The sequence below is a fragment of the Plectropomus leopardus genome, chromosome 3, assembly GCF_008729295.1.
Source record: "Plectropomus leopardus isolate mb chromosome 3, YSFRI_Pleo_2.0, whole genome shotgun sequence".
In the NCBI taxonomy this organism is placed as follows: domain Eukaryota; kingdom Metazoa; phylum Chordata; class Actinopteri; order Perciformes; family Serranidae; genus Plectropomus; species Plectropomus leopardus.
The window spans coordinates 6,030,061-6,057,562 of record NC_056465.1 but is presented as its reverse complement, the minus strand read 5'-3'; the positions used below and the strand labels follow the sequence as shown (position 1 = coordinate 6,057,562).

At 38.1% G+C, this 27,502-nt stretch overlaps 2 protein-coding genes across 2 annotated transcripts in view; one reads left to right on the top strand and one right to left on the bottom strand.

Annotated features, from left to right (window-relative positions):
- LOC121962888 (plasma membrane calcium-transporting ATPase 1-like) overlaps positions 1-22,759 on the bottom strand; it is a 32,101-nt gene extending 9,342 nt beyond the window's left edge. Inside the window, exons 1-12 of the mRNA XM_042513211.1 lie at positions 22,687-22,759; positions 22,469-22,536; positions 21,270-21,281; positions 14,176-14,332; positions 8,263-8,460; positions 6,693-6,950; positions 5,284-5,409; positions 4,484-4,612; positions 3,853-3,996; positions 1,962-2,176; positions 1,484-1,726; positions 64-305 (exon numbers count right to left, since the gene is read on the bottom strand). Coding sequence (XP_042369145.1) covers positions 64-305; positions 1,484-1,726; positions 1,962-2,176; positions 3,853-3,996; positions 4,484-4,612; positions 5,284-5,409; positions 6,693-6,950; positions 8,263-8,460; positions 14,176-14,332; positions 21,270-21,281; positions 22,469-22,536; positions 22,687-22,759 — 1,865 coding nt within the window. The remainder of the gene's footprint in view (positions 1-63; positions 306-1,483; positions 1,727-1,961; positions 2,177-3,852; positions 3,997-4,483; positions 4,613-5,283; positions 5,410-6,692; positions 6,951-8,262; positions 8,461-14,175; positions 14,333-21,269; positions 21,282-22,468; positions 22,537-22,686) is intronic.
- A 483-nt stretch (positions 22,760-23,242) lies between these two features.
- Positions 23,243-27,502, top strand: LOC121966123 (alanine aminotransferase 2-like). Its single transcript, XM_042516232.1, has 7 exons — positions 23,243-23,624; positions 24,226-24,305; positions 24,410-24,546; positions 25,417-25,591; positions 25,724-25,879; positions 26,845-26,957; positions 27,049-27,502. Exons 1-7 carry the CDS (start codon positions 23,465-23,467, stop codon positions 27,227-27,229), a joined length of 1,002 nt encoding a protein of 333 aa, XP_042372166.1. The 5' UTR covers positions 23,243-23,464; the 3' UTR covers positions 27,230-27,502.

The following is a 27,502-nucleotide window of genomic DNA, read 5'->3' as shown; positions in this document are numbered from 1 at the left end:
GTGATCATCGTCCAACTGAGCACAGAGCTGTGTAGACAACAGCAGTAAACCTACTAAACCTACTTCCTGAGCAGGATCTCTGAGGCCCCCTTAACAAACATTCGGTAGCTGCCATCACGGGACCTTAGCACGGTGCTCATGGACTTCCTCACAGAGTTGAAAGTGTAGACCTTGTATAGTTTCTCCTCTGGGAATTTGTTGCGAATTATCTGGTAATCTTGTTGCAGATCAAGGGAGAATCCCAGTAAGGCACATTCTGTCTTGTTTCCAATCTGGCGAGGCAGCCCGCCCTCCTTCTCTGGAGGCTACAGGAAGCAGCAGCACAGAGGAGGTCAAACCACAGAACCAATTTTAGTTTATAATGACAAATTAACTTCTTTACATGGTGTGGAACTGAACTCACATAAAAATGACATAACTTTTACAGTAACAACAAGAAACAACTTCCAACAAACAGCAAACTGGTAACAGTGTTCAGTCTTCAAGGTTAAATAACAACAAGGAAATGTTTTTCTTCTGTATTTTGTTGAACAAAGGTATAAGATTGTATTTATAGCTTTTTCGGCTCCTTAGCGTTCCATCATATTTTAAAATTACTCTGCCCTAAACAACCTGTGCAATAGGGCTGACGCCAATGCTTCTAAGCTTTGATCATTGCCATGGTAATAATCCATGCCCAAATCAGTATTCAAATGCTATGGTTTTTTTTTTTTTTTTTTTTTAAATATACTTACAGTACATGCTAAGGCTCAGCAATATGGCTTACAAATAATATTGCTTCATTTTAAGACAATACACACAATATATACCTTAATATTTTGAGATCTCCTCTAAACTACCGTAGACTACTAAAGTCCAACATTTTTAAATGTACAGTTAAAATAAGGTCAAATGAAGCAGCTCCTGTCATAATACAGTTTTAATTAAGTACTGGTACCATTGGCGCTTTTATTTTGAAGTACATTGATGTGAATTTGAAGCTTCTGGTCAACAGTTAGATGTTAGCTGTTAGCAGAAAGCTAAACTGTTGCCGCTGTGCTGTTAGACTTGAGGATTGATTCATTGTGAGCTGGACACAACTTGAGGCCTAATTTATTGTAATGGTGATATAAAAAACACTATATTCATGTAATGTGACTGGGAGTGTTACAATCATCGCCCTGAAGAAAGCGGTTTGAAATCCATATTGACTCTGACCTGCACTCAATGTCTCTGTCAACAGAAGCAGCCCTCTCTCAGCAGGAGAAGAGAAAGTATAAGACCGCCGTACGCAACAACCAGGCCCCCAGGAAGTGCTCTGGGCATTGAAGCCAATTTTTAAACAATGCTGTATCATGTTTGTATGTGCTCTGATCTGTGCAGTGAATCCAGGAGGCAGTGATCACATGAGTCCTGAGCTGCTACAGCAGCTCTCCAACCCAACCTGCTGTCTCAGGCTTAATTCACAGAGCCTCCTGAACGGACGGCTATCTTTACTACTCACCATAACCTTGCTGGTATAGGCGCAGTTGACCCCGATGCCAACGACAAGCAGGTCCAGAACTGTGGCAGGAATCTGGTCTGGTTGTGGCAACTTTTTGTAGTAGTGTTCTGCAATGTAGGCCTGCACCACCGTCATGCGGTTCATGGTGAGTGTGCCGGTCTTGTCTGAACAGATGGCCGTTGCGTTGCCCATCGTCTCACAAGCATCCAGGTGGCGTACCAGGTTGTTGTCCTTCATCATTTTCTGTAAAAAGAGGAAAGCAGAATTAGCTGAGTCTGGGCACTTTTTTTTTAATTCACTAAAAACATTTACAAAATGAAAAGTGTTTGATCCAGGACTATCTGCAGGAAATGGGAAATGGGCCTAAACAATTCTGTAAAAACTGTACAAACTGAGATTGCGTTCTGGCTGGCCAGCTGTAGATAGAGTGTATATGTACATAGAAATGGGCTGTGTAATGCTTTATATACATACAGACCTTGACCGAATAGGCCAGGGCGATGGTGACAGCCAGAGGGAGACCTTCAGGCACAGCCACCACCAACACAGTCACACCAATAATGAGGAACTTGACCAAGAACTGCATGTAGATGGGCAGACACTCTTTGGAAAAAGGGACCCCCTGAATCAAGAAGGTGTCGATCAGGAAGCGAGTGATGAGGATGATGACAGTGAGAGCTGACATGAATAAACCTAAAGACAGACAAAGAAAGAGAAACAGCTGTAAACCTGATAATGTACACAAGATCGTGTTGGTGGTGTTTAACCCTCAGATGAGGTCTACATCACGCAGTGCTTTTACATGCACATGAATAATCCGCTTATTAACAGGTTATTGGAGCATCTTGCTTATGTTCTTTGAGCATATAAACACTATATCCTGTTTACAGAAACCAGGATAAGACTTCATCCTGTTTATGGGAAACCCGAATCTGCAAGGTGGAGTACTCCAAAAAAAATCAAGATAAAGAGAGGCAGTAAGAGTGCTTCTGGCATCCCTAAAAACACAAGTGCTCATGGAAGGGAATACTTCAAAAAAAGGAGGACCTTATGACCACAAAACAGGCACTTTGGATGGTTTGAAAAGCATATAAATTTGTTAAATTCATAGGGCCAGAAACATTAAAAATACACCAATGCTTATCAGCTTGCGCCTTCTTCAGGGTGCAGCGACATACTTTGGCATGTGTATATTTTATCCTGTTTATTGAGGGCTGCTGACTATGTTGACTTTTTTGCAGGGGCAGCTTTTAAAATGGTTACATGGTAACAGCAATGTCAGCTGTTAGAGCTGAGTGTTTCTGTAATGAAAGAGTTTGAATATAGTGTATAGCATACCTTATGTGGCTTCCATCAGCCCAGCCCATCAGTTGTGGACAAGGATGGAAATTAACTTTTTTGTCAACCTGCCACTTTGACTGGTGTATTACAAAATATAACAAGCCATTTAACAGATTACCGTTGTTTTTTGGGGTTAGTAAGTGAAGCAAATCAAGCAGCCACTTGCATATTTTACCAGCCAGTTATGGCTGCCCTGGTTGTGGAAGTGCTCAGCTATTTGGATGGCTTCCTCCTGGCTTGGGAGTTTAATGAAGTTGCTCACTTACTTAACCACACCGTGACAAAAACATATATTCAAGTTTCTTGACTGTTACTTCTGTGATCCCCAGACTTGTTATCAACTACTCTTCACAGCTGCCCAGTTTGTACAACACTATAGCAACTCTCACTGGTAATGGAACTGGTGCTTATACTGATTCCTCCAGTCTTATTAACAGCTCAACTGTGTCTCAGAGCTAATAGAAGAAGCCCTGTTCAAGCAGAAATTTTCTATCCACTCAGAATTAGTGAACTGCATCATGACAACTCTCTCTCACCAGCTATGGCTGCAGATCTTCATCCACTGCTCCCTTCTGTTTGCGCAGTGGCAGTGAAAGTGCCAGGCAGACACCAGTTGAAGTGGAAGACCTGTTTAAAATTTCCTGCCGCTCTCGTCTCCCATTGTTGGTGATCAGGTGAAGGAGCCAGGTCCGCAACACTTTGCTGGTATTTAATAGTACTAAGCCCATTAAAGTGAATGTGGATTCATTTAAAGCCAGTGCTAAGTTTATTTTAAGTGCAGCACTAACAGGATGGCAGATTAACTGTTACAAAATTCCACATAAAATGCAGTCAGCAGCAACTGGGAGACTAGCATTTATCATGTATATGGGGAATATGAATAACCTGATTTCTCTGTGCTCGCATCAAAACTAAATCCCAAATATGACCATAACCGCGATGAGCCTTATAAACAGGTTATTCATTTGCATGTAAATGCACCGACTTTGACATTCACACTCATCATTTATCTGATTCTCTGTTTGTACCTGCTTTGCCGATCTGTAAAGTCAGTTTGGTCAGCTTCCCTTGGAGGACTGACTTCTCCTTCTTTGGTGGGTTTTTCTTCTTCTCTGCTTCTCCATCACTGGTGATCGGTTCCATCTCCACCGTGGCTCCATCCTTGTTGTCGCCTACAGAGGACACATAAGCTCAGTGAAACCCTTCAGGTGTTTGGACACAAAACATCCAAAGTGCTTCTGCTGATACTTCAAGTCAAGTTAGTTTTATTGTCAAGGGTCTATAAACATTCCCAATTTAAAGCCAGTCATCAAATAATTGCTGAGTATTTAGTGATAGACAGGTGAAGTGGTGCTACAGCAACCAAAATTCCCTCTGTGCATCCATAAAGGCTTCTCGTCTTATTTTAATATAGAAGTGTAACTGCCCTTTGAGACAGGCGAGTGATAAAAAAAACTACCACTTTAAAAAATGCGGTTGATGTGGACTGACCTTCAGAAGTTTTATGACCTTTAGAACAACAGACACGCATTTGTTGGAGCGAAATATAAACTCTGTTCAACTTCAAGGGTGATATCTCAGTGTAGTCTACCAATGTCAACTTTGATTAAACCAGGCAAGCAGCATTGTGTTCCTTTTGAAAGGAAACAAATTCCTTACCTTTCTTCTCTTCCTCCTCAGCATCATCTTCCTCACAAGCACCAAGCAGTGAGAAGATGATTCCAGTCTGAGAGTTCAGACCTACAGCAGTAACCACCATCTTGCCAGAGCCTTCCATTACATGGGTACCTGAGAGAGAGAGAGAGAGAGAGAGAGAGAGAGAGAGAGAGAGAGATTTTACTATAACAGGAGCTGTTGACAGATTTACTGCAAGCACATAGAAAGACCAGTGTGAAAAAACAAAACCTGTTTTTTATTATGGTGGGAGAGGGGTATTATTAAAACTTTTAAACTTTTACAGTGTCTGTATGTTGCATTGTGGAGCTTCCATGTTGTTTTCCATTACCCTCCATGTCCCTCTTATCTTTAACACTACATTTGTTAGCCAGTGTTTCCCAAAGAATCACACATTGTACTTGTGGCGGTATCTGTCCTTTTTAAATTGTTGATTTAAAAATTATGAATTTTTAAATCAACAATTACCATTTTTTTGGGAACTCTCCCTAAAATAATGACCATGAAATAGACTTTTGTTTCACAGAAACAAAAGTCTAGCCAATAGCCTTGTTTCACATTGAGTTACAACATCAAATATTTTCATTTAGTGTTTTTGGTTCAAAGTTGTACTATTTCTGTGTAGAAAGGGGTTTTCTGTCTGTAGGTGTGTATAACCAGAGAAATCATCAGATTTAAGATTTGAAAATCAGCAGCACAAACTGCCTGCTAAGAGCTGACCGTGACCGCTTCGCTCACGTTGAACTTGGCTGTAATTTGACATGAATGGAGGACAGTTAATGCACCTGATAGCAACATGGGGTCTTTGTCAACGCTCTTCTTGACATGATCTGACTCTCCGGTCAGAGAGCTCTCATCGATCTTCAGATCGTTGGCCTGGATCAGGATGCCATCAGCAGGGAGGAGGTCACCTGGAACACCAATATATGCATATACAGAATTAAAAATAATATTTATTAGAAAGAATATCAGAATTATATAAGCATTACATTTAAATTGAAATGAACCTTTTTCTACACTTATTTTTATACTGAAAATGTTTTTATAATTCAAGATCAAAACTTGAACTTTCACTTTAAAATCTTTTTTTTTTTTCTTTTCAAATTAACACACCTTTTGGCCTTCATCTGGCTGCACACAAATGCAGGAAGATTTTCAGTTTGGCGCGTAAACCCTGGAAATCTGCCACGCAGGTGGGTAAATATTTGTACCAAAATAGTCATGCATACTGAACAAAAACACTTGTTTTTGCTGCTATTTTTTCATAGGTTTAACTTAAGGATCTAACACCATGTCTTAACTTACTACATTAAAACTTAAATAATTTCCTATAGAGCTGTCCTAACTGCCTGTGAGTGATTCAGCAGGGCAGGGAGATAATAAAGAAATGTACCAGATCGTTAACAAAATATCACACGTCGCCAGCCACAGAAAATAAATTTGATGCTATGAAAGGTGACGCATGGAAGAGTATTGTAACAATGTCATGACACACAACACAATTCTATAACTTTTTCTAAATCCATATTTTTTCTAGCCCTGAAAAAAAGACTGGGAAATTCCATGACCTGTTTTGGTTTTCTGTAATTGTTCCAAGTTGCTGCTAGTGCACAATCGTTCTTATTTTAATAACAAATGAATAAGTAACAATTCAGGACATTTATATGTATGTGTTGATTTGTTTATGTTTTACAAAGTTAGGAAAAAATGTTTAAGTCAAGCCTGATGCCTTTCGTGTCTTCCACATGGTGGGGTATACAGTTTATTAATTCAACAATGGTATTGGATCAGTATCGGGTATCGACTCATATGCAAAGGCCAGGTATCGGTATCGATACTGAAAAAGTCAGATCGGTGCATCTCTATTTATGTATGGAGTTCATTCCACCACTCTGGGACCAGAACTTTACTTTTGATAGTTACAAAAGAAATAAATATAGAGAAATTTGAGAAATACGTGAAGAAAATAAAGAAATAAATATATACATGTCTACTAAAAACTCGTTTTCATTGAACAAAAGATGCCAGAGTTGCAGAGGAGATTGGAAGTCAGTTCAGTTTCAGTGAATGACAACTTTTGATTGTCTGTGCGTCGGACACATTTCCGTCAGTACAAAGGTTTGATATCCAACCCCATCACTTTCAGCCAAAGCTAAGCTCTTTTCAAGAAAGTGCATGCTTTTGATTTTCTCACCATATTTGACTTGTGCGATGTCTCCAACGACGATCTCTGAGACTTTGATCTGGGTCACCTGCCCACTTCGGACTACGGTGAACTTCTGTTCCTGCTCAATGCGGCTCTGGAGCCCACGGAACTGCTTCTCTTTGCTCCAGTCATTGAAAGCAGTAACGATTACTACGCAGATCACCGAAAGAAGGATGGCAGCGCCTTCAATCCATCCAGTCTCCCCCTCACCCTCCTCCTCCACGCCACCAGCCACTGTGCCACAGTCTGAACAGAGACAAAATAGACAGGAGTGTTACGTTTTCTGAATGTGTTCCCTGGCTTCATCACACTCACACAGTGCAGCCTGACAGGACGTGACCTCTGACCCTCCTCTGCAGGAGGATTCAGGTTCCCCAGAACAAGTCTTTTGGAGGACGTGGCACACTGCTACTGTTCTTAAAGTGGCTGCCTAAATTAACATTATGTCCCATCAGTGTAATTGTTCTCAGTTTTGCAGGTATGGCTCATAAAAAACAGTCATTACTTTAATGTTGCAAAGCGAGTTTGCCAGGCAAGTGATGTGGACAGGTGAAACGGTGAGATTTGATCATTCTAGGCAGGTAAAATGTAATAATTCATGTTACTGATGAGATTCGGCAAATTTATCAGGTCTGAAAGTAACTGCTGCTCAACCTCAATAAGCGGAAGGGGCTGTTGTCGAAGAGGAGCAGCAGAGAGCAGGGAGAGACGAGGAGGAGACCAGGCGAGGAATAGATTCAGCTGCAGTGTCGTTAGGTGTGTATTAACGGAAAGCCCACTTTTACATGATTTTAACAACACTTTTTATTAATCTTCTCAGATCTAACACAGAGCCAGTGATTTTGACCTACAATGGCTCGAAAAATTCACCTGGCTCAGACACAACGAGAAAGAATGAAGAACAGGAGGCTGAAATGTTCTGCCTCTGGCTGTGAACTGTGTTAAAATAACTTTAAAGCAACTACCCTATAATGGGGCCACATTTCGGTGATGTCTAAATTCCTTTTATTTTATTATGTGAACTATTTTTACTTTTACTTAAAAAAAATGCTGTTTTAAAGGGATAGTTCACATCTTTAGCACTAACTGTAAGTTAGTATATATATTTTTTAGAATTACACTTTTAAATAAAAAGATATACTTACTGAAAAGAAGAAAGAAAACTTTGCCATCTTTCTGAGATTTATAAACCTAACCGATTAGCTTAAAGTATCTAAAATTGTGGTAAACTGGCATGAATTTAAAATGTTATGGAAAAGATTTTTTCTGTGGCACCTACCACCACCCTTTTCAGCGCCAGGAAATACCCTGTTATTCAATGCAATTTCATACTAGTAAGGGGTCCCTCTCCCTAAGGGGTCCTTGGCCGAAAAACTTCTGAAAACCTCTGGGTGAACATATTCTGGTCATCTGACAACTGTGCTAACGTCTCAACATAATGCCCCTCTAAACAAGCAGCAAGATGCCTACACAGGTTCATGATAATCAAAGTTGTGGAGATATACGTATCAGAAGAAAAAAGCTAAAGCTTTCATTTGAGTGACTGTGACAAACTCACGCTGTCTGTTGCCATCGGGGGGTCGGTAGAAAGACAGGCCAAGGGAAACAATGGCTGCCACCTGCAGGACGATGAGCGTGACATCCTGCAGGGCTTCCCATACTAATTGTATGAAGGTTTTGGGCTTTTTAGGAGGGATGAGGTTCTGTCCGAACTCTTTTTTTCTCCTGGCAATGTCCTCTGAGCTTCCGTTTAAACCTGCAACAGGAGACACAGAGACAACATCAGAGACCAGTCCTCCTCTGACCCTCGTGTACACCATAACCTGAGTTTATAAGTAACATCTAAACATCCATTGAAGTTAATGCTTAATCCTAAACTATTCATATATTTTAACTCTTAAGAACAACATTTGTAAGTCATGAGTGATTGAATATTTGTGTTCATTAACAAACATAAAGTCATAAAAATTAGGTTTGCACTTGCAGGATGAATTTGGGTCAAACATATCATATTAAACTGAACCCCTTCTTAATCCCAAACATCCTCTGGTGGCTCCAACATTACAAACTTGTATAGTTTGTCCAACCACATGGATGTTTGTTTTCAAATTCAGGGTAATTTCAGTGTAATTTCAAACTGTGTAAGCGTGAGCCCATATTCATCTTCTACAGTCTAATAACTACGCTGAAAACAGACTCAATAATACCTAAATTAAAAAAATTTGACTATGGGTTCAACTAATTTATGCATTGTACGGCTTATTTGTGAAATTTTACTCTGTCAAGTCATTTTTCAACACATTACAGTCAGTTGAACACACATTTCTCTCCAAAGTCCTCACTGCACAGCATGCCTCATCATTGTGCGTGAATCTCATCACTGTGCGATTTTCATATCACTGTTTTAAAATTGTGCGTAAATCCCTCGCTCTCTGCAAGAGGCGGATTTACATTTTTCTCCTCCTTGTTTTGCTCACTCGCCTAGTTTGGTCGGAACAATGGGCCTCATTTACTAATATGTGCGTAGAAACTAGTGCTGGGCATAGATGAATTTTTTTAATCTAGATTAATCTCACTGCAATCCTGTAGTTAATCTAGATTAATCTAGATTAAAATTATAGATTTGAATTTTGCCAAAGACATTCAAAATAATATCTATCTATCTAAATGATGAAAATGCATCACAAAATGCTTGAGAAAGCTGTTCTACTATAATATTTGGTAAAGAAAAATAATGTTCCATAAGATTTACTTTGGTGTTTAACTTTTTTTTATTTTGTTAAACACAGACATTTAGGAACACAGGTTCTGTCTCCATGTGGAAAAAGCTTTTTCCTGCTAACTGGAATGAACAGCAGAGGGCGCAGCCTCTGATAACATGACCCTAACTGAACTGTGGGCCTACATTAGAGGTCATGAAGAAGACCATTAACAGTCAACAGCTTTGTGACACGGCTTGAGCCTAATCTTTTTTTTTTTTTTTTTTCCTTTATTTAGAAATTTACATAACAATATAGGGATAGTTATACAAAACTTGGCTAGGAAATAATCAATCAATGGTGGAAATTAGCAACCAAATATAATCATGAAAACAAAGGAGGAGTCATATTGAAAATCAGATAAGAATAAAAAGAACAAAGGCAAAAGTAAAATAAACAAAAAGAGACACAAAGGAGCAAGGTATTAGGTATTAGAAGAGCAAGGATCGAGAGATAAATGTATATATTTTGTCAGTCTTATGAGTCTTTCTTTTCATCACTTTTAGAGACTTAAAGTAATTGGCAAAGTTACATAAGAACACTGTGAGAGAGGGAAGGCTTCCATTCCATTTACAAGTATGAATATGATATTTACCCATAATAATCACAAGATTAACAATGTCAGAAATGTTCACGTCCAGATTATCCATAAAATAAATCATATCATTGTAAGTAAATGGGGGTATGTTGTCTATTTTCAAGGATAACCAATTATGGACTTCGGACCAGAACATAGTGACACAGGGACATTCAAAAAATAGATGAACAATAGTTTCAGCCTCAGAAGAGCAAAAGACACATGGATCAACAGCAATTTTAAATCTTCTGTGCAGAAAATCACCGGCAGGGTATATCCTTGATACTATTTTAAAGTGAGTTTCCTTTACTTTGGGAGCAACAGGGGAAGATATATAGAAGGAGAGGGCCTGTCTCTTTAAGGAGATCTCTATATTGTCTTGAATTGAGGATGAATTAAAGTCACCAAAAATTGTTTGTTTAAAAATCAGACTTATCAATTTACTGTTACATTTTCCATCCAACAAATTGACATTTCCAATCTTTAGAGTGGGCAGAAAGGGTGTAACTGAAGAAAATTGCATACTATTGTGTATCAGTTGAATTAAAGGAGTAGGAATTGCTTTGCAAATTTTTTCATATTCTCTTCTTGGAATAACAATATTATATTTTGTGGTGAAGTCCTCATAGGAGTATAGGTGTCCGTTTGATTTCAGTAGATCACATACAAACATTAACCCACTATTAAACCAATCAGATTTAAATATGGATTTTTTGTTAATGGTAATGGCCCTGTTATTCCACAGCAAAGAGTTGTGTGGTGAAAAATTATGGGTAAACATCATCTTTCCAAACTGTAGTGCTTGTTTGTGGAAATTTGATAGTTTTACAGGAATTTTTGACACATCAAAGTCACATTTCAGCAAGAAATCAATTCCTCCAACCTTATTAAAAATTTGGTTAGGAATGTGGTACCATATAGAATGGGATTGAGACATACAATCTTTCAACCATTTGATTCTAAAGGATGCAATTACAGATTCAAATTCCATGGCTTTCAAGTCCCCATTAGTATAGTCTCTAACCAGTTGTGATTTACGGAGATAATGAGTCTTGTTCTTCCATATAAACTTGAATATAACAGAGTTAGCATATTTAATCATTTTTGGAGAAGTGTGCAGGGAATGGCAAGCGTAAATAAGTCTTGAAAGACCCTCTGTTTTGGACAGGAGGATCCTACCCAGTATAGATAAGTCCCGTGTAAGCCAATGATTTAACACCTTTTGTACCGTTTTCACTCTGGGATTGATATTCAAATCTTCTCTATCATGCACATTTTTAGTAATTACTAGGCCAAGGTATTTGACCTCGTTTTTAATTGGGATATTGGCTATGCTATTTAGATTGCTGCCATGAACAGCCAGGAGTTCACATTTTTGAAGATTTAAAGTCAAACCGGAAGCTTTCGAGAAAAAACCTATTTTATCAATCACTTTTGAGACCATAATATTATTTCTTAAGAAAAGTGCCGTGTCATCTGCAAACTGGCTTATTATGAATTCTTTCCCTAGTATTTCTATACCTTTAATTTCAGGGGAATTTTTAAGATATATTGCCATCAGCTCTGCAGCTAAAATAAATAACAGGGGGCTGATTGGGCACCCCTGCCGAATACCTCTTTTGACTGGGAACCTTGCTGTGAAGCCATGGCTGAGAGATACACAACTGTTTATATCATTATAAAGCATACGAATAACATTACAGAAGGTTGAGCCAAAACCAAATACTTCTAAGGTTTTAAATAGAAAGGGGTGTTCTATCGTATCAAAGGCTTTGAAGAAGTCTAAAAATAAAATGAGGCTATCGTCTGGGATCAGTGAGTTATAGTCAAGCATATCTAAGATTAGTCGGGTATGGTTATGAATATGCCTCCCTTTAATAAATGCGGATTGTGTTTCGTCAATTATCTTAGTAAGTCCTGTTTTGAGTCTATTAGCATAGACGTGAGCTAAAAGCTTGTAGTCTACACAGAGGAGTGTAATAGGCCTCCAATTATCCAAAGACAGTTTGTCTCTGTTCGGTTTTGGTATAACCGTGATAACGCCTTGTTTCATAGTAGGTGACAGACTAGACTTATCTAAGCATTCTTTAAAGGCATCGTGAATCAGACCCTGAATATCAGTCCAGAAATGTTTAAAAAACTCTGTTGTGAGGCCGGCTTGAGCCTAATCACTCCAGTCACTCAGGCAGACCAGCTTCCGCCTTGTTCACGCCCCCTCCGCGTGAACAAGGCGGAAGGTAGGTATACATCCGCGCTTAAACAACAAAATGAAATTGGTGCCTTGCTCACTGTATAGACCCAACTTAGTGAATAGTTTATCGCGCGATAATTTCCTTATCGCGCGATAAGAATCCCGCGTTAACGCAGCACGTTAACGCCGTTAACGGCCCAGCACTAGTAGAAACATTATCACTGTGTGCAGAAAATAAATGTGCCTGCAAAACTTCCGTTGTATTTGTGACAGATGTGCACCAGCTGATTTTGTTCTTACCTCTGTGTGTATAATGTCAGAATCATTCGAAACTGCCTACTGTCTGCAGTCAGCATACTGACCCGCCCCCATTTCTCCTTATGAGGAAATCTGTTTGCTCAGAGGTGTATCATGGAGAAAGAGGTGAAATTGTTTTTATGCACATATTAAAGCCACACATACCAGTTCTCTTTTCCAAAAATGTCGTCTCTTATGCGCTCTCACCTGAAGTCACAGGCTGCAGTCTGTCTCATCAATGATAAATATTACATCTTAACACCAGCTTGGAGGTGGATCAGAATCTAATACCCTGCATGCCTGTTAAAAGGTGACCAATTCGCCAGTTGGCTTCAAATGAACATACAGTAAGCGAAATTTCTCTAAAACTGGGACACTCAGTTTTCATAGCTAAATTTTTAAAATGAAAAACTAATGAGGATGAAAGGACTGTGTCAATGAGCAGAGCCCCTGTGTGTGTGTGTGTGTGTGTGTGTGTGTGTGTGTGTGTGTGTGTGTGTGTGTGGCAGAGCTGACCCCGCCCCTCGGACATGCAGTGGGTCGCAGGCTCAGACTCTCCTCTGGACTGAAGTGCAAAAATGGATCATCAAATTGTTGCAAATTAGAAATGGAGTTGGTGAGATAAAATCTGTAAAGATAAAGTTTACGTAACCTAAATAAACAAGACGTGTTTTCTTAAAATCCCCAATACTAATAGCAGAAACGTTAATGTCGGAGCTAATCAATACTCTTTAACAACGCGGCACCAGGATCCACTTAATACCGGGTTTCAGAATCCAGCCCCCTCGGTGCTTGCATTCAATTAAGGTCTATGCAGAAAACCTTCACATGCACAGGTACGTTGAGGTAAAGGAGATGAGAGCTATCACAGCCTTTTGGAGAGGTGGGGGAACTCTGTCTCCACAGACAACCAAAAGCACGGAAGTGACACTTCACTTATCTTTTGTTTCAAGTCCAAATTACAGTTCAGCTGAATAGGGCCTCCTCCACCCATTATTTTTGTTTTTTTCCAGGTGTATTTTGTCTGACCTCGTGCCTCCTCTGAAGCGCTCTGGCGGCCCTTAGGGGAGGTGCACCCCATACTTTGAAAACCGCTGTTCGAGGGGGAATGCAAGTTTCCAAAGATCCCAAATCCATTGGGCCATACTTTGGTAAATGTTTTTAAAATGATATAGGATTCATGTAGAATGTTTCCATCTCCTAACTTGGAAAATTGGAACATAAACATTATACAGAGTGTCATTCAGAAAAAAATGCTACTTTAAACCAGATTTATAGAAATGCTTTCTTAACAACAAAATAGAAACTGATACATGTGGTAACTGACAGATCTTTTGTGATAGGCTTGAAAACTGTTGTAAATGATATTACAAAATCAGATTGTGACATCACACTGTGTCATTAATGTTTTATGATCTGTTTAATCTCCTGACACACCCTCTCTTATTGCTTCATTACATACCAAAGTGAATCTGACTGAAAACACCAAACTGCGTACACTGGAGCATCAGACTGCCTGTGGTTGAACTTAAACTTAGTTTTACATTTGCATATCTTGTGCTGGCAGTCAGCCCTGTTGTTTTAGAAAGACACTGTCAGTGACAAACGCAAACTGAACAAAGACTCAGAGTTTCACAACACATTTACCTTTCACAGGTGACGTTCTCAATCTAGCACACAATCCGATGATGTCTCCATAGCTTTGCTCGATCTTTGCCACAGACTCTGCTCCTCTCAGCCCCATAAGAGTGCGCAGCTCCTGTAATGAGCAGTGGAACTCTGCGTTTATGGCCATGTCGCCTTCCTCTAGGACTCGACTGAGGTCTCCCAGAAAGACAAAGACTCAGTGGTCAATCCAAGATATGTCCTGACAGGGATTTTGTGACTGTAGATGAGATAAAGACAGATAGATCAGGTTATTTCATAGGTCTCAAGAGACAACTAATCAGAAACTCAAGGGTTTACCACATTCATTTATTTGTGATGACCAGCCAGGATAACATTGGCCATATAGATTTTCATAAACTTGTGATCTTATTTCCTGCAATAATACAAAATCCAATGGATAATTTGCATATCCTTCTTTTTTAACTTTCAGGTCAGCCTAGAACTGGGCTGTGTTCAAACCTGTCAAAACATTGCAAAACCTTTATTTAAAAAAAAATCGGTGGTAAGTTGAACACCATTTTGTGTTACGCAGGAGCACTGCCTCTTAATTTGGCTGTGTTTAATTCAGTTCAGTTTAAAGGGCTTTTTGGCAAGAGAAACATGTTTCAATAGCAAGTGTGAAATATAACCAAAACTTCTAAGTATAATAAGTACAGGTCTACTAGACAATTATTTATATACACTGTATACATGTCATTCAATCCTGAAATCATAGCGAAATGGTGCAAAATGTTCCGACTGAACATGCCCCTGAGCAGCAATGATGCTGGCTGACATCAGGTGGTACACACACAAGTGTATTAGAGCATATAGAGATACAGAAGGATTACCTAAATGCATACACAAGTTAGCACTTTGTTTACACACTGAGCTAGCACCCACACATTAAAACTCACTCTACCAAAGTAGTTTAAGGGTTGGACAGCTCAGGCATGGAAAAGCCACACTCACCAGTCCATTCAAGCTCTGATTCATGCAGCCATACAAAGCCAAGATTGATACAAATTTCTAATATACATTTCAGTCTTGTACACATTTAACTGCCTGTTAAAACTCAGATTTGCAAGGATCCAGAGACTGTCTTAAATAAATAAATCTCATAATGAACATTTAGGTCTGTGAGATAAACCTGATTGATTCATTCTGGATGAACTGTTTCACTCAACACTGGGCAAACTGACCTGGGAAAAAGCTCAACTGTCTGTACAGTGTATTTGTTTGTGATTCCACCCAGTGGTCACACATTGCACACAGCACACACTGGCCACCGTACATCTAGGAAAATCTCTCATCCCTTGCATTTTACTTTTGGAGGAAAACCATCTGTCTAACACATTTTAATGTCTATCAACTACTGAGTGCTAAAACCAAGAGCTGGCTGATTGTTGGAGACCTCTGATAACAACAGCTAAACAACTGTTGACTGTAAACATATGAGATTTAGCAATGATCTGAACATAATCAGTTGCCTAAAAGATCCAGGTTTCTGACCACATTTCAACAGTGACATAAGGATAACACTCAAAAAACAAATTGTAATTGGCAGACATAACATACCAGACACAGAAAGCAAAGTACACATTCCTGTCAAGTATTATTACATAGCAGTCATGGAGGTCATCATCAACTTAAACAACAACAACAACAACAACAACAACAACAACAACAACAAAACACCATATGCAACTATTTGATCATTTTTTTTACAACATGCACCAAAATTAAAACATCTTGTTTTCAGTTAGATTCATCTATAACAATAACTTCAGGCAAAATAATGTGTGTATTGTCTTCTTGGGTAGTACAGTACACACACACACACACACACACACACACACACATATATATATATATGAGTAAAAATAAATAAGTAAATAAAAAAAGAAGACCACAACTTGCAATGCAGTTTAAAAATCTTTTTTCTTCTCTCCTTTTAAATTGATTTTTTCGGGGTGTTTTTTTATCCCAATGCTAAGAAGAGTTATGATTTTCGTAAAAACACAATGCAATTAAACTAATTAAACGGCTCTGCTATGGCTGTAGACCTTTTCATAGCTATTCTGTTGCTGTGGCAACGGCTTTGGTCCCTGTTTACTTCCAGTGAGCTACTGCATAAACAAACATTCCACCTGGAAATACACTTAGACCCATTTAGGATGTTTATGTTGTCATGTTTGAAAAGGTCTATTACCTACTCACCCACGGCTTTTTGCTAACGGCTGAGCAGGAGTTTCGAAGTCATGGTATTTTTTTAATTTAACCAAATAAACTAAATGAACTAGCTAACAATAGCTAATGGTATTTAACGTTCATTCTCTGAACTGTAGCTAACGTTACCATTAGCATCACTTTAGCATCGGAAAATGATATCTCTCTGGTTAACATTCACTAAACACTGGAGAGAATATTTTTCTTTTGCCTAGTGCTGATAAAACGTAAGTAATTTAGTTGCCTCTGAAAACACTTCATGATCGTCATGAAATTAACTAGCTTCACAACAAAGTAACTTTATGCTAATGTTAGATTAACGTTTGGACAAAGTAACTTGGTGCTAATGTTAGATTAACGTTTGCTATATAAAATAACCTCACCAAAGTCATTGCCGTTGGGTGTCGCCCTTTGATTAACGCTGTTCAACTATCTCATCTTTCTAATCTTATACTTCTTACCTAAATTATTCACAAAAAACATTGATTTTGCAAAGTTTTGTATATTCTTACCTTTGACGTTGTTCCAACCGATAAAAGTAGTTGAAATGATTTGAAGTTAAACTGTTCTTGGCACTATTATTTTTTTCTTGACATGACCCGCCCTACTTTGCATTACTCTGCCTCTGATTGGCTTACCCTGACATTCTTACGCTGACCCTAACCAATCACACATCCTAACTACGGATGGCAACGAGTACTAGCCAATCAGAGGGAGAGGGGGGGAAAATAATAACATCCGCACAAGCACGAGGACAAACCGTTTGTTGCCAATGAAACCAAAACACAATTGTGATTATTAAAAAAACTACTATAATTCATTCAAAACAATAAACAATTTTACATTCACTACATAGCCTTCTGAGACAATTTCGCTTGAGTGAATACTGTTAGTTATGTCAAACATCTGGTATTTTAAAGTCAGCCCTGATATTGTCCCTGCTGGACATATCAAAAACGCACACATACAAGGAACTGACCGTTAAAAAAATGCTTTTAGTTGCTTCCCTTGTTCACAGCCACTAATGCCTACTAGTTGAGCAGTAGTTTCAAGTTACAGCATTTTTTTTAACTTAACATTATAACCTAACTGAACTGGGAATATGGTAACTAACGGTTATTAACATTCTTTTTTTTTTTTTTTAACTATAGCTAACGTTAGCATTAGCCTAATTTGAAATGGGAAAAATGTATTTCTTTGGCAAAAATTCACTCAAAACCCGAGGGCATATATTTAATTAGCCTAGTGTCGATAAAGCATGAGTAATTTATGACTGTCATGAAATTTAACATTAGCTTCTTCACATTGCGAACACTGTTAAAGGAAATGTCAGGCTAATGTTTGATTAGCCACTATTGTCAGGTGGCGCCCTTTGGATGGTGTTGTTGCACGATTTTAAGTAACTATTCTAAATATTTGTCTAAATTCATCTGAAAAACATACATTTTTGCAAAACCATGTATATTCTTACCTTTGACGTTATTTCACCCAATGAAAGTTGTCGAAACGACTCCAGTGGCATAACTTAAAATCTTCAAAGCACTTCTTTGTTTTTGTTATGCATGACCCGCCCTACTATGCATTGCTCAGCCTCTGATTGGCTTATCCTGACATTCTTACGTTAACTCTAACCAATCGCATTCCCCAACTTCAGACACAACAAGTACTCATGGGTACTAACCAGAGCCCTTTAAGAGAGAGTCGTGTTATCTCTATTCGCTCCAATGGACCGTTTTTTTTTTTTTTCAAAGATGGCGGATCATGGAGAGCCTCAATAGTTCCCGGAAGTAGCATTAATTGCTAGTGGCGCAATGGAGTTACAGCAGGAAGACGATTTGTGATGGGCTTTAACAGGGTAAGAAGTCTAAAGAATTGTTTTTCATATTATCAGCATATTTTAGCTAAATTAGCATGTCCATTAAAGCATGATGTTAGATTATCTGCCGCCAAATTAATAGATTTACGAAGCAATAACGGACATGCTAATGGAGTAAGATAACGTGAGTGGACTGTACTGTACTGAACACATTTCCTTAGCCGCTAACAGCCTGTTAATTTAAAATGTCCAGCTCTTGAGTAGATTCATCTAAGATTGGGTAATCAAAGGGGAGAAAGTCTTGTATAAAGTCTTATATATGTAATCCTGTTATTGTATATTGGTAATTTACAATAGGAGCACTGGGTGCTGGGGGCTAAAAAAACTCTCTAAAAAACTATTTCGAAGCGGTATATTAAGCTATATTAATGCAGTTCATTAACATATAAATCCAGTAGAGTGCAATATTACACAGCCTGATGAAGGCTCTCTGGAGCACAGATCTGACAATTCATGCATTCACATGCAGCAGTTGACACTTTGTATTAAAATAACTCTTTTATATACACATATATATACACACATATACACACACACATATATATTTAATTTATATGTTTCATGTTTTACAATATATTTTATTATATGCCTCTCCCTAGCCGATAACATCAGCGAGTCAGCCTGCATTCTGATCCAGAGCTCTGTAACTGCTCATTGCTTGCTTGAAAAAGATTCACTAAAAGGTTTGAACTCAAAATTCTAAATTTTGTGTGGACATTCAGTTATTTACTGTTTATTGAGTTGCTTTTAAGAATTCTGAACATTGCGCTCACCTTGGGAGGGTGAGAGTTTTTCTACTTGCAGCAACCAAGAGAAAAACTCCTTCATGAACATAAAGGATTACTCATCAAAGTGGGTAACTGAGTAACCCTGCCCTTTTTCAGACAGGGCAGCGACAGACTGGTTAAATAGCCCACTTTTTCTTGTGCACGTAGGACAGGCATTCTGCAGAAGGGTGCATTTTCCACTTTTTTCTCAACTTTGACTAAAACCTGTTTAGTGTCTGTTTGACCAGTCTCCACAGGTTAAATACTTTTAGGAAAACAGTTTGGAAATCTAAATAAAACATCACAACAAAAGACTATGAATTCCCTGCAACATGTAAGTCCGAGAGTGAGAGGGATTAGAGTCTCACCACACAGTAGACTGCAGAGTCTGGCTGTACACATCACACAAGAGATTGCACAGGTAAGAGCCGATAATCTTTATTTGTTTTTAGTTTACACTCAGTCCGTGAATACTGGAGAAATTGATATATTTTCTGCATATTTTTATTTTTGGGTACCTGCAAATGAAAGGATGTACACTTGTGGTCACAGATGTAAAGCAAGAGTCCAGGTGTTAAAGAAACTTCTATCAAACCAATATAATACCTGTTAACCATGATGAATGTCTAATTTCATGAAAAACCGATTCACAGCAAAAGAAATACATTTTAAAGAATTCAATAAATTTAAAGTTACATACAATTTGAAAGATGAGTAATAAGGGTACACTCCTCATTACTGAAAACTAATGATTTGAGATTCATAAAAACGTTATGGTGGTTTTTAAGCATCCACAACAGCAATAACCGTAGCTGGAGGCATTATGTTATCGGGTTGTCCTTCTATCCATTTGTCGGTCCTATTCTTGTGAACTCATGATCTCAAAAACGCTTTGAGAGATTTTTTTTTTTTTCAAATTTGGCACACAGTCCACTTGGACTCAACAATAAACTTATTAGATTTTTGTGGTCAAAGGTCAGGGTCAAAGTGACCTTGCACCTCTCTCATACTCATGAACATACGGAGTGAATGTTCTTAAATTTGACACAAACATTATGATAAAATATCACACAGATGTTTAAAAGGATAGAATGGTGAAGTGATGACATTTTAAATCCCAAAGCTCAAATTCACTGTGACATCATAATGACACTTTTCTGGCTGTAACTCAGTATCATATCTCAGGAACAAAAGGGGAGGTATTTCATCAGAAACAGAATTGGTGACACCAATCTTTGATGCCCACCTTTGACCCTTGAGAACCTGGACCGACATCAGTTTTCTTGTGCTGCATTCAGACACCTTTTACAAGCGATTTAACCCTTTTAACTCTGAGTAATATGGTTTGATTTCTTTCAAAAAAGTATGGAAAAAAAGGTAATGACAATATGGCAAGAAATGTCCAGGAAATCATAAGAAATTTGTAAAAGAAGACAAGAAAATAACTTGAAAATTAGTGTTTAAAAAGGGGGGTGGGGGGTATTAGAAAATATTTTTTATAAAATCTATAATTTCTATAAAACTATATTTATAATTATTAATATCATATTTAAAATTATGGTACAGAACAAAAATGTAGATCCATATATATATTTTTAAATTCCTGTCTTTTTTGAGGTCAATTTTCTATTTTTCATGATTATTTTTAGGTAATTTTCCTTTTATTTATTTTTAAAACCAATTCATTACTAAATTTTGGGCCATGTCTTGTTAAGTTTCTCATTACTTTTGCCCCATGTTTTTAAAAGAAATCAAAACAATTCACTCAGGTTTCAAAGGGTTAAAGTGCTGACTGTATAGATGGGGTGTGTGAAGAATCCATATTTTTACAGATATGGATGCTTCTGTAAGTGCAACTTGACTGGGGCACAGAGGCAAACAACCACGGGTGGTAATTCTAGTTTGGACTTCAATTTTGATTTGATTCTGCATTATATATGTTCTGCAGGGAGTGAAGAAACCCTTCAAAGAGGTGATTGATGTCAGCTCAGGTGATCCTCACAAAGCAGGAATGAAACCCATCTCATTTGTTCACCAGGTTAGTTTAAGCATTCAAGGCTTTTTCTTTTCTTGCACATCTGTTATTATATTCTTATAATATATGTTTGTGATCATCAGAGCTTCGTATTATGGATTTATTGATCCATTGTGTTTGACTTTAAGAATTTTATTAAATCCATGCATATGTTATCAATTTTACATTTTTTCTCTGAATCACACACGTTTTGCTGATCCTTGATCACTCAAGTTATGGCAAAACTCGTTCTTTTTTTTTTTTTTTTTAGATAATCATATACTCTTTTCTGACGTTTTCTTAAATAGCATACTCCGGTACTGATTCTTTATCAGTTCAGTTCAATTTAATTTAATTCAAACAACTTTAATCATCTCAAAGGGCAATTCAGTGTCAACAGTCTACAGACCATACAAACATTTACAAATGAAAAGCAGACAGGAGTGAGGAGTATGTCAGAGACAGTAAATAAATAAATCAATATGGTGACCGGCACGTGCGGCCCCCTGAGTAGTGAAAACACACGAGGGTCGAGCAAGGAGTACACAGTTCAAAGTTTATAATAAATAAATATGTAAATAAATAAGAATACAAGGCTAAGGATACGCGGAGGCATTATGTTTTTGGGTTGTCTGTCCTTTCATTACATTCTTGTGAACACAATATCTCAAGAATACCTTGTGGGAATTTCTTCAAATTTTGCACAAACGTCTACTCTGACTCAACAATGAACTGATTAGATGTTTGTGGTCATAGGTCAAATGTCAAGATCACTGTGACCTCATCTGTCTCACGCTCATGAATGCGATATCTCAATTTGAGGTTTTTTTTTTTTTTTTTTCAAATTTGGAACTAAACGTTTATTTGGACTCAAGTATAAACTGATGACATTTTGGTGACAAGTCAAAGTCACTGTGATCTTGCATCAATTTCATTCTCGTGATATCTCAACAACTTGAGGGAATTTTTTCAAAATTGGCACAAAGAAACTTGGACTCAATGATGAAACTTTTTTTTATTTTGTTGTAATTTTCAAGCATGTTTGTGATTATCAGAGCTATTTGAATTATTTTGATGATCCATTTTATGTGTTTGTTTTTAAAAATTTTATTCATGCATATTCATGCATATCTTTTTATAGTCACTATAATGGTATATTGACTGTTATTATGTAATACATTTTGCATTTTTTGTTCTCTTTACAAATGTTTTGTTGATCCTTGATTATTTTCTTTATGTTTTAGCAATGTTCCGAAAGGTTTTCGTAACTATGTTCTCTGTGCCTCTGCTTGAATAGGATACTCCTGTACTCATTTTTTTTCCCCGTCTCACAAAGGCATTTTCCACGATAAACAATGTTTGTACTTAATCTGGCCTTTTTCTCAGGTTTTGGCAGTATGTTTGTACCCTCAGCTGCTGAAAGACAAAAATCTTCCTCAGGATGTCAGGCTGAGGGCCCAGAGGATCCTGGAAGTCTGCGAAGGAGAAAGTGTAGGTGAGGACTGGAAAACAGACCTTTACAATTTTTCTGTAAAACTGAACAGACTGGTATTTTAATTAACAAAATATAAACTGCATATCCAATGACTGATTCTTAGGTTCCTATACAGCTGCCTCTGGCATGCCACATGTAAAGCAAAGCATTGCTGAGTTCATCATGAGACGAGATGCTGGGGTGCCCTCGTACGCCAAGGACATCGTCATTTGTGCAGGTTCTCAAAGGGCCCTGATGGTAAAAATACAGTCAATATTACTATATTGTCACTATTTATTTTCCAGATACATTCTGGGTAATATTACAGGCATAGAGTAACACAGACAAAGACAGCCATGACATTAAAGGGTCATCTTCTCTTTAAATATTCTGTCTATCTATAACAGTGGCTATATGCTTTATACTATATGTACAAGGGGTTGACAGATTATCAGCCTGGCTGATAAAATTAATAAATTAAAAAGTGCAAAGAAAGAGTCAGCATGGGAGAAACTTTTACTTTATAATTTTTATTAATTATTAATTCATTTTTTAATTCAAATTTTCATTTGACTTTATTTAAATATTTAGCCTACCTAAAACAGCACTTTCTATTAAAACTTCTCTAAATTTGTTCTACTTCTCTTTATTAGCATCTGTCTATGCATGAGTAATGTTCAAATGTTGTGCCACGGTTTAGTAGAGATTTGGGGCTGCAACTGCATAAATTTAAAGGGGGATTTACTCTAAAATTTTAGTTTTTGTAAGGTAAGGATTAAGTCTTACATTTAACCTGTTTTATTTCGATAAACAGTAAGTTTTGTATATTCATTTGTGGAATTAAGATTGTTGTGAAGCTGCTGACTAGTGGGGAGGGGGAGACTCCGACAGGTGTGTTGGCTCCAATTCCCTGCCCACACACCCTGCCCATGCTGCTGGATGAGGCCGGGGTCACACTGGTGCCATACCAGTTGATGAAGGACAGAGGCTGGGCTGTAGACCTGGATGAGCTGCAACGAGACTTGAAGACTGCTAAAGGGCGCTGTGTACCCAGAGCCATTTACATCAGCAACCCAGGAAACCCCACAGGTAAACAGCACACACTGGCTACATTAACCCTTTGCAACCTGGATCAGAATCACTTTTTTATACACTTTTAACAAGCATTTAAACCATTGAAATATGAGCAAATTGGTTTGATTACTTTGGTTTTGGCATGAAATGTCTTATTAACAGCAGAAAATGTGTAAAAGGTGACGAAAAACCCTGAAAATTAGCTAAAAAAAAAAGTAAATAAGAACGAGAGAGAGAATCATTAACTAAGAAAAAACAAAATGCTAATTTAATTATTATAACTATATATTTAAAATTAGGTTACATAAATATGTATTTGTTTTTGTCATTCATATATTTATCTTATTTTAGCGTTTTTCAGGTCATTTCCTGTTTTTGTTCTGTTGCTTCTTTTTCTTTTCTTTCTTTGTGCTAATTTCAGGTAATATTTTGCAACCTTTTACTTATTTCTTGCTAATTTTGGGGTAATTTTTTGTTAAGCTGATCATTGCCCTCTTTTCCCCTTTTAGAAAAAAAAGAGATCAAGTCAATATGCTCAGCTTTCAAGGGGTTAAAGCCACCTGTAGACACTTCCATGCTGTCATCACTTTGTGTATGCTGCTGTTTGTCTTCCTAGGACATGTGCAGGACTGGAAATCAATAGAAGAAGTGATTCAGTTTGCAGCAGCTGAAAGACTGTTACTGTTGGTTGATGAGGTGATCATAAAACGTTCTTTACATTGGGATTTAATTCAGTAACTGGCAGCCTTTTGCTCATGCAGTCTTTCATTATCTATCATTTCCTTTTCTCTGCACTTTAGGCGTACCAGGACAGTGTGTTTGGACCAGAGAAAGAGTTTATTTCCTATAAGAGAGTCCTGTTTGGGATGGAAAAAGAGTACTCAGAGACAGTGGAGTTGATCTCCTTCCACTCTATATCCAGCGCCTGTATGGGAGAGTGAGCGCCATCTCTTATGTTTTTGGGCTTGCATATCTTTAAATTTGTAGGTTGTGCAGCCGTCGACTACCATTGGAGTCAATTTCTGCTGATAACAATAGTTTGTAATGCTGATGACTATGTATCTTTGATAAAATGTTTCAAGTGTAGCAACTTGGTAATCACATGCTCGACCTAGAATATAAACTTGTACGCTTCTCTGACTTTGTGATATACAAGTAAAAAAGAAGTGTACCCAACAATAACATACACATATTAACATACTGTGGATACCTCTTACAGGTTACAAAAACAATTTGCTAATGTACAGAAATGAGGCTTCATAAAAAACACTTTATCTAAAATACTTTTAAAAAGTTGTTCTAGGGTTTGTGCCAATCAAATACTTACAGACGATGCGTTTGAAGGCATGAACAAGGGAGGGTTTTCAGTGCATGGTTACAGAGACCATTCTGCAGAAATTTGGCTGCAGACTGAAACTAAAAATGGCCAACTTCTTGTTCTGGGTCAAAGTGCATGTCCACCTATAGGAAAAATAAAAGGCCCAGAAGGGGGTGCCAGGTCACTAAATGTGGAGGCAGAACATACTTCACCAGACACACCTAACTAAAAGTTACCCTTTCAGCCTTCACAAATTTAAAAGGGATGAGTTATTTGAAAAGACATACAACTGTCATGAATGAGGAAATTGGAGGCCAAAATCACATTTTGTACCAGGATGTAAACATGAAAGACTGACCCACTTTTAGAGCCAGCTTTAAATGGCCATATGTGGAACTGCAGTTTTTGGCACAGCTGTGATTTCCAGCCTGTTTTTTGAGCCTTAAATGCAACCCCCCCCCCCCCCCCCTTTCTTGATTTGTGTCCTAGGTGTGGTCTGAGGGCAGGATACATGGAACTGGTCAACATGGACCCAGAGGTGAGGGATTTTTTTGACACCATTCTGGACACTGATATCAGCACTCCGGTCACAGGACAGCTTGCCTTGGATCTCATGGTCAACCCACCAAAGCCTGGAGATCCTTCCTATGACACTTACACTCAGGTAAGACATCTGCAGAGCCTCTCTGGGCTCACAAAAAGATTATTAGAGTCCCTCGTTTGGACAGGCAGATGTGTGCATTCCTACAGTATAGGTCTCTGTTCCATGTCGTATTAAATCTCGTTTTTTTTGTAGGAGATTCTCATCATTCGGGCCACTTTGTCCCAGAATGCTCAGCTGGCTCAGAAATTCCTGAATGATCTACCTGGGATGAGCTGTCAGCCAGTGATGGGGGGAATCTATCTTTATCCCCATCTGTGTTTACCATGTGAAATAACAGAACGGGCCAAGGTGGAAACCTTCATGGTCATCCGTGTTAAAAAAATGTAGTGCAATGCAGTGACAGTTGGTATTTAGAGTTGCATATGTGATCAAACTGCAGATTCTAGAGGCACTCCAAAGCACTTCAGTTGACTTTGAGTAATGACTCGGAAAGTGTTATATGCAAAATGTTGTGATGTTGTAGTGATGTTGACCTTTGCCCTTTTGGATATAAAATCTCATCACTTCATCATTATATCCTATTAGATATCTTTGTAAAGTTTTGTCACAATTGGTGTATGAATTCTTGAGTTATGATTGACATTGACCTTTGACCTTTTACCACCAAATTGTAATAAGTCTATTTTTCAGTCCAAGTGGAGATTTGTGCCAAATTTGCTGAAAATCCCTCAAAGAGATATCACATTCACAACAATGAGATGGATGGATGCAAGGTCACAGTAACATTGACCTTTGACCACCAAAATCCAATTAATTCATTGTTGAGACCAAGTGGAAGTTAGTGCCAAATTTTAAGAAATTCCCTGTATGTGTTCTTGAGATATCACATTCACAAGAATAACATGGATGCATGGTCACAGTAACCTTGACCTTAGACCACCATAATCTAATCTGTTCATTGTTGAGTCCAAGTAGATGTTTGTGCCAGATTTGAATACATTTCCTTAAGGTGTTCTTCAGATATCATGTTCACAAAAAAGAGACGAAGTCATAGTGACCATGACCCTTGACATATGACCACCAAAATCTAATTAGTTCACCTTTAATCTAAGTTAATGTTTGTGCCATTTAAAAAAAAAAAAACAAGGGTTTTTCTTGGGCTATTGTGTTCACATGAATGTATTGGACGTACAATCTAAAAACATAATGCCTCCGGCTATGGCAATGGCTGGCGTGGAGGCATAAAAACAACATACTTATGCAGTCACTAAGTTCCATTAGTAGTATGATAATGAAAACATCTCTGCTTTTAGATATTGGGAATAGAGGCAGATGTTCTGTACGGCCAGGCCTTACTGGAGGCAGAAGGTGTGTTACTAGGAACCGGTTGTCAGTATGGTGAAACAACTGGCAACCACCACCTGAGGTGAGTGACATGATGTGTGACACATAAGTCAGGTATGTTGCATTTTCTCATACAGCGTTTGTATAGTGTTTTCTCTCTCTCACACTCTCAGGTTAAGTATCCTTGTTCCCCCTGACACCCTGGAGGACGTCCTGGCTCGCCTCGGTTCCTTTCACCGTCGCCTCATGGACACATTTTCTCACTGTGACCGAGGAGTGAAGGACAGAGACACTGGGGAAAATACTGTGATGCAACTTGTAGCCCTCTGTGGAGAAGGGCAGATCTTCAACTAAAGTGTCAATCTTAGGACAGACTTGTTGAACGTGTAGAAAGCAGTAAAGACTCAGGCATTTTTGCTCAAAGGGACGCTGAAATTCTTCAAATAGAGTACCTTTTCACATGCTGATTTTTGACTGGGCTAGGAGATAGCACACCAAAGTGGCATGTAGCCTAGAAGCCCAAAAGATTTCTGTTTGACCTCAGCAAATTAAATTAAACTGAGAGATTTCAAAGTTTCAGCCTGAAGATTGGATCATACTTCAGGGTTTCATGGTTTTTTTATCCTC